The following is a 9,768-nucleotide window of genomic DNA, read 5'->3' as shown; positions in this document are numbered from 1 at the left end:
TTATCTTTCAACATGGCATCTTTTTGTGCAGCTAACAGTCTTTCGTTCAAATTATTCTTTAATTCAATGCTCTTTGCATTGATCCTAATTGGCTTAACTCTTTCCTTCCGGCTTAAAGCATCTGCGACCACATTCGCCTTACCGGGATGGTAGCGAATTTCGCAATCATAATCATTTAATGTTTCCATCCAACGACGTTGTCTCATATTGAGTTCTTTTTTATTGAACAAATGTTGGAGACTTTTGTGATCTGAATAGATTACACATTTAGTTCCATACAAGTAATGTCTCCACAGCTTTAGTGCAAATACTACGGCACCCAATTCCAAATCATGAGTGGTGTAGTTCTTTTCATGCACCTTTAGCTGTCGCGATGCATAGGCAATCACATTGCCCCGTTGCATAAGTACACACCCCATGCCGGTGTGTGAAGCATCGAAGTAAACAACAAAGTCTTCAATTCCTTCCGGTAGTAACAAAACCGGAGCGTTGCTCAATCTTTGCTTTAAAGTCTCGAAGGATTCCTACTGCTTGGGACCCCAGATAAATTTCTCCTTCTTACGAGTCAAGGAAGTCAATGGTGCAGCTATTCTTGAGAAGTTCTCAATGAATCTCCTACAATATCCTGCTAAACCCAGAAAGCTGCGAATTTCTATAGGTGTCTTAGGTGCTTCCCAATTCATTACAGCCTCTACTTTGGCAGGATCCACTTGAATACCGTGTTCACTGACCACATGTCCAAGAAACTGGACCTTGCGAAGCCAAAATTCACACTTAGAGAATTTGGCATATAACTTCTCCTGTCGAAGCAGTTCTAAAATACATCGAAGGTGCTTTTCGTGCTCCTCTTGGCTACGCGAGTAGATAAGTATGTCATCTATAAAGACAATGACAAACTTATCTAGATATGGTTTGCAGACTCTATTCATGAGATCCATGAATGCTACAGGCACATTAGTGAGCCCAAAAGGCATCACTAAGAATTCGAAGTGTCCATATCTTGTTCTGAATGCCGTCTTCGGAACATCTTCGGTTCGAACCTTAAGTTGATGATACCCAGATCTCAAATCTATTTTTGAGAAGTAACTCGCTCCTTGGAGTTGATCGAACAAGTCATCGATCCTGGGTAAAGGATAACGATTCTTGATCGTTACCTTGTTTAGTTCCCGGTAATCAATGCATAAACGCATTGATCCGTCCTTTTTCTTTACAAACAAAATTGGAGCTCCCCAAGGCGAAGAGCTGGGTTGTATGAAACCTTTTTCCAATAATTCATCCAGTTGAGTTCTGAGCTCTTTCATTTCGGTAGGCGCTAGGCGATACGGAGCTCGTGCAATAGGGGCAGATCCGGGGAGAATGTCGATGCTGAATTCTACTTGCCTCTCAGGAGGTAATCCAGGTAACTCGTCAGGAAAGACATCTGGATATTCTGAAATGATTGGAATATCTTCGATCTTCGGCTTCGGCTCATTAACAGTCACTTGTGCCATGTAAATGACACATCCACCCTTCAAGCACTGGGATACTTTAAGAATAGCCACATTGCTGGGCAACCCGTACTGTGTGTCTCCTTGGATAGTGACCGACTCACCGGAGGGGGTTTTGATAATGATAAGCTTTTTATCACAGGCAATTTGAGCTTGGTTATGGGATAACCAATCCATGCCTAGAACTATATCAAAACCAGCCAATTTCATTGGCAGGAGGGATAGCGGAATAGAATGGTCCCTAATGGATATTGGACATCCATCAAGGGGAGTTGAAGCAGATTCTAAGGTACCATCAGCAAGTTCTACCTCATATCTTATGTCTAGAGTCTTAATGGGCAAATTCAAAAGCTTACAAAACTTATGATCTACAAAGGACTTATCAGCACCGGAATCAAATAAGACTCTAGCATAGATATTATTGATGAGGAAGGTACCTGTTATGACGTTATCATCAGTCACCGCTTCCCTTGCCTGCATCTGGAACACTCGGGCATTGTTCTTCTTAGCCTCTTCAGGCTTCTTCGTATTCTTGGGGCAATTGGTCTTGATATGCCCCTTTTCGTTACAACCATAACAGGTTGCATCCTTGATGTTTCGGCACTCAACAGACTTGTGCCCCTTCTTTTTGCATATCCCACATGGTTTGGCCTGTGATTCCTGGTTACACTTTCCAAAATGCCTCTTATGGCAATTCTTGCACCTGGGCTTGTTATCAGTTTGCCCTTTCTTGGAACCAGAGTTCCCTTTTCCTTTCTTATTCGGCTGAGAGGACTGATCATCCTCTCTCTTCCTCTTCCCCTCTTCAGAATTTCTCTTCGCCCTACTCCTCACCACATCCAAATTGAGGGATAATGACAGATCCACAACAGATCTATAGGTGGTTGGCTTAGAAGCCTTCACATTTCCTTTAATTTCAGGAGCCAAACCACCAATAAAACGCGCAATGCGCTTGGGCTCAGGTGTGACTAAATACGGTACCAGTTTAGACATGGAGTTGAAACTAGTCACATAGGATCTACAATCTAGATCCTTCATCACAAGGGTGAGAAAATCAGTCTCCACACGCTCTACTTCGTGTTGAGGACAGTAAGTGTCCTTAACCAAATCGACAAACTTCTCCCAAGAAAGGTTATACAAATGGACTTTCCCGGTGGACTGCACGAGTGCTTTCCACCACGTAAGGGCATCACCCTAAAAAAAGATTGGGAGGCGAACATAACTACATCTTCCTTAGCGCAGCCGCTAATGTCTATCACCGTCTCCATTTCATCAATCCATTTCATGCAATCTATCGCCCCTTTTTCTCCCGTAAAATCCCTCGGTTTACAGGAAACAAAATATTTGTAGGTACAACCCTTGGCGTACCTAGGGGTCGGCTCAAGATCTATCTGTCTTTTGGGTATACTACCCTGGTTAGACGAATGCACTGACCCACTCTTCTTATGAGTGTGAGATTTAGAATGAGCTTTCGAGTGAGTTTGTGACCGAACGATGCTCGGCTCCTTAAATTTAGCATCAACCGCTTGAGAGACCGCAGCGGTGATCATAGCTTGTAATTCTGCACCAGTAATGTTAATTCTGGTATTGCCCTGTGCTGGATGACTGTTTACTTCGTCGGAGCCAGCCATTTCAGGATGCTATAATATAAACAATAATAGTAATTTAAATTACATATAAGTTCATCACATTGATGATTCATTGGTCATGGTATTATTAAACCATTTAGACCATTTTATAATATAACTGAATGTTTAGATAATGTGTTTCTACATATTACTAGACAGGGAAAAGATAGAAATTTTCACAACTGTCCATGTCATAGAAGGCATTTTATTTATCTTTAAACTCGTTTCAAAGGACATTTAAAATGGCTTAAAAGCTTGTCACAAAAACGAGTTGAGATTCTAATTAATGATCTCAAATATCAGTGATCTTTTAAGGTCTGAACCAAGTTCATCGCCTTTTTGACAAGAAGTTTATGAATCATACATTCATTGTCATTTTACACCTTTGCTTAAAGCATGCATCTCAAATGGATGTCTTGGTGTATTCATCACACTGATATTTTCTAGCCAGGATTCATATTGATCATTTTGGCTTTATATGACTTGGAAGGGTCCAAGTACGTTTTTGGAAGTTTGTGTGGTTTCTCGTACCGCACAGCTAGGAGTGTTAACATGTTTTCAGATGTTAACAGGGATTTATTTTCTTAAAAAGGTTGTACCATCATAGCCAATTAATACTTTGGCTAGGTTATACCTCTGAGAATTTCTTTGGCAGATCAATTATAAATTGAAAGGAAATAACATGGTGTAATAAAATACACAATTAAAACCAAAGCTAAACTTCATTACGAAAAGAAACGAATACAATTGCCCTAAACGGGACTTAAGAAAGACAAACTACCCACGCAGGGGTAAACAGGAATGAAAATAAGTCCACGTAGGGACTTGATACAGAAATCAAACAAATGTCCACGCAGGGACATTATTACAATAAACAAGAAACAAAAACAACCCTCTATTTCTTCTTCCCCTTGATAAGGTTGGCAAGGCCCTTCATGAAGCTAATGTGCCTCTCCTTGTTCTTCTTGGTCTTCTGCTCAACCCTGTCCAACCTCTCCAAGATTTCCTGGTTTTGTTGCTGCTGCTGTAGTTGCTGGGAAGGAGGTGGCTGATACGGAGGATACTGATAACTCTGAATAGGGTAGTCAGTTGGAGGCACAGGGGGGTAAGAAGAAGGATAAAGGTGGTGATACTGCGCAGCCGTAAGATATGGGTCATGGGTTCCGTAGCCCAATGGATATCCCGACGGGTCTCCATAAGGATTATACCCGGAAGAACCTGGGTATGTCGGAATTGGGTTATCAAATCCCACAGGCGGCATAGGTGGTGCATAAGAAGCTTGCGGAGGATCAGCCTCCGGTGCCGCATTCGAGGGCCCACCCATTTGAGGGTCCTCGGGAATAGGGGGATAGGAACTCGACCCTCGAGGAGAACTAAAACGGGGTCCTCCTCTAACGGACATGCGAGCGTTCCTCCTTCGCCTCGGAGGCTCGGGAGGTGGTTGTGGTGGCTGCTGCGGTGGCTCCTCTACCGGAAGTGGTGGTGGTGAGACAGCTTGAAGTTGAGGATCATCTAAAGGTGGTTGAGCCGGAGAGCTATGATAAGATGCGGTAAAGAACCAGTCATAGGTAGCCATCCTCTCTTGGAAGGAGTCGGGTCCACGATAAGGAGATCCCTGAAATGGTGACCAACTAGATATGCTGATAGGGTGGCCCGGGGTTCCTGTTTGCATCTCCGGGTCGGGGTCGTCATCCATCTCCATTTCTTGAGAGAAATGGTCCTCAGGGCCCAGCGGGTTGTAGCCAAGGAAGTCGTTCACATAGTCGGCTGGGTTGAATTGTCTTGGAGAGTAGGGGGATTCGGAATGATGAAATGAATGAGATTGTAAAGAGTTATGCGGTGGGTATGATTCATGCGAGTGGTGAGACTGGTCCGAATGGTGAGAGTGTTCGGGCTCATTTGGAGCAAATGGTCCGAAAGACGGATGAAAAGATGGTGAAGAGCTAAGCGAGACCGAGTGTCTTGCCGGCTCGAAAGGTTGACCCCACATATCGCGGGAGTCGGAGGTGGAAAAAGACGCCGATGGAGTGCGTCTGTGAGATGGTCCTGCAGATGACGGTCCTCCACGCATGGGACCCTTGCCACGTCCTCTTAGTCTTGGAGGCATGATGGTTAACTTCCTGTTGAACAAGAGAACAAAATAAAATAAAACAAAACATAAAAGTAACAAAGGAAAGATAAAGATGCATCCTAGGTTATTTGCCTAGACTCGAGAGTCTAAGGAATGTGCTTATTGTATCATTGAGATTAAACACAAAAGGTTAGTGTTTAATTCGCTCAATGTTGGCTCTGATACCAACCTGTCACACCCCAATATTCCACGTATTACCGGTGGGCCCGGTGGGGAGTATCGTGACGTAGTTGATATCATCATTGTCAACACACACAATAATATAGCACAGCGGAAGGCTGGGTAAATAAACTATTACAAACCATACTGTTTGTCGATGTTCGAATACAAGAAAATACAGACTGGAATGTAATAAGATCCACAGGCGGATCATAAAGTACAAAGTAACAAAAACTACAGACTCAGGGTATCTATGGGATTTGCAAGATCCTCTACAACACCCTATAGCTCCAGCCTATTTCGATAAGTACCTGTCAAATCAATCTTTAGGAAAATACGTCAGTATACACTGGTAAATACAATTTAACTGACTCGTTTTGAAAACATTTAAGAAAATTGGTTTAGATGCACAAGGCACAAATCTTTTATAACTTGGGACAATCTTATTAAAATCTTGTATACAGTTTTACATGCTTGTCATACATGTGGGGCCGGTTTGTAAGCCGGACATGATTAACTGACTCACCACTTATAGAACCCACAAAGGAGTTATCCCCAACTTGTGGGTAAAATAATATTTAGCATTTGCATCTGTCGGGTGCATGCCTGCACCCCGTGCATGGGTCGTGGCCATTAATAACTTAAATGAGCCAAGGATATCCAGGACACGGTCGTTAACCCCCAAATGTTTATGTTATCAAACAATACAGATTAAAACGGGTTATGCGGATTTATTAAATCACAATCCGACATAATAATCCCATACCCGACCAAGCGGTATTAATATACCGTATCCCAAGCCCATATAGGGAAAATAAGTTAAAAGTATTTACCTGATGTAGCAGTAAATTCCTAAGATTCTTGAAAGATACTTTTTACCGGAAGCTATAAATCTGTATAGAAGGTTTAATTATCTATTAGGATGCTAATGGGTCTTTACTTAAGTCGAAGACTTAGACCAACTAGCTAGAAAGAAACCTTACGGACCTAACCGGTAGATTAAACGGAAACCGGAATAGAATGTGATTTAGACCTGACAAGTTTAGATACTTGTATAATATGGGTAAACTAAACACATTCTGGAAAAAGAGGTTTTAATGACTAGGTTAAGCCCGTTTCGACTATTTTACGTAAACTAGTCACGTAAACCGATCCGAACGCGTAAATGCGTAACGGGTAACCGGACAAACTATAAACAGGTCTTAATCATTATTATGCTCATAATATGTCAATATATCAGTAGTATATCAACATTTATGCCCAAAAAGCACTTTAAACCAAAATAAATCCCATAAGGGCATTTTGGTAATTTTGATGCTCATAAAAGAATTTATTTATAAAACTGAGTTCCAGGTCTGATTAGATTAATAAAAACATGTATTTTATTGAGTTATATCAGTAGGATACTTAATATATGGAAAATATACCTTTTATAACCAATTATGCACCGTAGGGGCATTTTGGTAATTTTACATAGGCTTTTAGGGGTTAAAAATAAGTTTCTGAGTTTAAAACATTAGCTTACTGTAATATTATGTAAATTAGTTTAAAACATCAGTAGGTTATGAGTTTTATATGATAAATATAGTTTTGACCCATACTAGGTGCTAAAAACGCTAAATATGCGATTTAAAGGGCTAATATGGTAAAGATAGGAAATCTGATATTTTGGTCAGTTTATAGGGTTCAAAATAATACATTTATCATTTAGGATCAGTAGCAAGAAGTTTGGTTTCAAAAAGTTATGTAAAACTCATTTTATGCATGAGAAGGGTAAAATTGGTAATTACCGAAACTAGACTATAATCCTATGTTAAGTTCAGCTTAAAAATAAATAAAAATCTTTAAAAATCCCAAAATATTATTTAACATCAGTAGGTAAAAAGTTTGGTAATAAAAATCGGGTTTAGATGGGCCTTATGCTAATTACGCTTTCTAATTACTAAGAAGTCCCTTAATTACGCTATTGAGCATAACTCCCATTCTAGACCCCAAACTGATGTCAAATTTTCGGGACATGCCTAAATATCAGTAGCAAAGGTTTTAGTTCATTCATATTGCTAAAAATCTCGATTTTATGCAAAAAGGGCGTTTTAGGCATTAATGAGCATAATTACGATCAAGAGCATAAATGACAAACGATTAGGCACCATGCAATATAACTTCCGAGAGTTATACTACAATGTAGTATGGTCCTAATGGAAGCTTAAAACATGGAAGAAATAAGCTTGAATGGGTCAGAACTGGAAGTCATAGCAAAAGTCAAGCTTTTACGACTTTCGGTTATAATCTGCCCTTAGATGATTAATTGTCGGATTAGGACTGATAAAACATGTTTATATAATCATTACCAAGTCATTAGAATGTTATAATATAATTTAGAACCTCTGGTTTATTAATTAGAATCATTTTTGTCATTTCTGTCCAGTTTGACTTTTTGTCAAACTACTTTGACCCGACAATTAACCAGTCAAACGAGATAATTAGGAGACACCCTTTTAAGGGTTAATCACCTATGCTAATGTGGTTTCATAACCACTTTCAATTTGATCAGTGGTTAAGCCACATGTAATTAAAACGAAAGTCAAACTAGTTATACACTAAGTTTGACTTTTAAGTAATTAAACTAATTAAACAACTTAAAGGAGTAATTAGAAGCTTACTAATGGTCCTAGCAATCTTTTCTACACTTGAAAGTCTTCTCCTTACTGCTGGAAGCTTCAGATTAAGTCCCACAATGAAATGTTGCAAGTGTGAGTCAAGAACACAAGAGGAGGTGCTCTTATATAGGGATTTCTATGGATCTTGATTGCTTCCAGGTGTTTTAGGAGGCCCTGGGATCACCCCAGGTGTCCTAGCTACTCAATTGAACCGACTTACAGCTCCCTAGGTCGTTATAAACGAAGTAAGGCGGTGTAACAGGCCAAACCCGCACCTGGCAACATTTGCTGTTAACTGAAGACCGTCACGTAGCGCGACGACTAATGGTCCAACTGGTCGCGCTACGCGACCACCCATGTTACTAGCCCAACAAGTTTTAAAAGCTGGCAATTTCAGTCCCCGCTCGTTTATAATCCTTTTTAACTCCATTTTTGTCAACCACGGCCCTTGTAGTTAATTTCTTGGAGCCGAAGTAGGTATAAACAAACTTCGTTAGACTCGGGTTCGTTAAATTCCTTTGTAAATGCAAGTTTCATCAAGTTGACGCTTTTAGCCCAAAGTTTGGAAAACATGCTTAACGATCTCGGAATCACGTGAAATTTTTATCACACATTCTCGGGAGTATATTTGAATATTACGAAGCCTTGGTTTTTGTTAAAAGGCCACTCAGAGGTCAGAATTGACATATTGACACTTTTAACCCATGTAATTTATAATCTTCCGATTATTTTCACAAACGGCTTCGCATACCCAATCAATCACCCATTTAAGAATATTTCTTTCACGTGTGGTCATTCAGAGGCCCAAGTTTGGCAGATTGACACCTTTAGTCCTTTCGTTTGCATATTTTCACTTGTTGTCAACTTTAGTCCCTTAAACTCAATCTTTCGCATAACCGGAGTTTAGGACACGTGTCTATGTATAATTGGACACGTTTTACGTGGTGTTACACATATTAAATCAGGGGCCACCGTAAGTTACGGTGACCACCGTAAGTTACGGTGGAGGCTGGATTTGAATTCTTGTTTCTAGGATCAAGGGATTAATATTGGGATTTTCCTGATTTTCTTTAATTCGATGTTTCAACCCGCATTTATATGATTATCAAAACAAACTTTTAAGTTGGTTTTGAACACAGGTGAATGTTGAGAGCCCCGGATGAAGATCAAGCGTCGAGCAAGAACCGAACACGCGTTAATGAAGCTTCCGCAAAGTTGTCTCATCGTTATTCTAAAGCGGCGAATTAAACCATAATAGGTGGTATCACTTTAATTTGTAAAAGTTTTTAATAAACCAGTATTTTAGCATAAACGTTTAAATATAAGTACTCGGTAATTGTGATTCATTTAATGAGATCGCGAAACAAATTTATGGTTGTTACAGTTCATGGCGATGTTGAAGAACATACATAGAGAGGTTCAGCAATCGATGGAGTTGAAGCTAAAGTTTCTTAATTCTTGCTGTTATTATTAGATTTGACCTTTAATGTTGTTCAGTATGTGATGTAATTATTGGAGTTTTAGTTTTAATGTCATGAATAAATGAATAAATTTTAATTTTAAGAATCTATATTGTGTTTTGTTTTTATTTATTTAGTGTTTGAGTAAGATTTAGATTATGTTGATGTTGAATTGTGTTTAAACATCTGTTTGGTAAGTCAACAGAGGTTTAATAGTATTAAGGGTTGTTTTGATTGTGAATA

At 39.7% G+C, this 9,768-nt stretch overlaps 1 protein-coding gene across 1 annotated transcript; it reads right to left on the bottom strand.

Moving 5' to 3' along the window:
• Window positions 1–4,010: 4,010 nt before the first annotated feature.
• LOC118479621 (leucine-rich repeat extensin-like protein 5) lies at window positions 4,011–8,495 on the bottom strand. The gene is made up of 2 exons (XM_035974241.1): window positions 8,341–8,495; window positions 4,011–5,235 (listed from the first exon to the last, which is right to left on the bottom strand). The coding sequence occupies exons 1-2, from the start codon at window positions 8,493–8,495 to the stop codon at window positions 4,011–4,013; spliced, it is 1,380 nt and encodes a 459-aa protein (XP_035830134.1).
• Window positions 8,496–9,768: the final 1,273 nt, after the last annotated feature.

The sequence above is a fragment of the Helianthus annuus genome, chromosome 6 (assembly GCF_002127325.2).
Source record: "Helianthus annuus cultivar XRQ/B chromosome 6, HanXRQr2.0-SUNRISE, whole genome shotgun sequence".
Taxonomy (NCBI): Eukaryota; Viridiplantae; Streptophyta; class Magnoliopsida; order Asterales; family Asteraceae; genus Helianthus; species Helianthus annuus.
Note: the sequence above shows the minus strand (reverse complement) of the source record. Positions and strands in the feature narration are given on the sequence as shown.

Bases quoted from the DNA above. Each gene is read 5' to 3' on its own strand.
- LOC118479621 (XM_035974241.1), bottom strand. From the start codon at position 8,495: ATGGAGTTAAAAAGGATTATAAACGAGCGGGGACTGAAATTGCCAGCT. The intron at 5,236-8,340 runs GTGCGGGTTTGG...CTTGTTCAACAG, and splicing joins TTAACAGCAAATGTTGCCAG to GAAGTTAACCATCATGCCTC.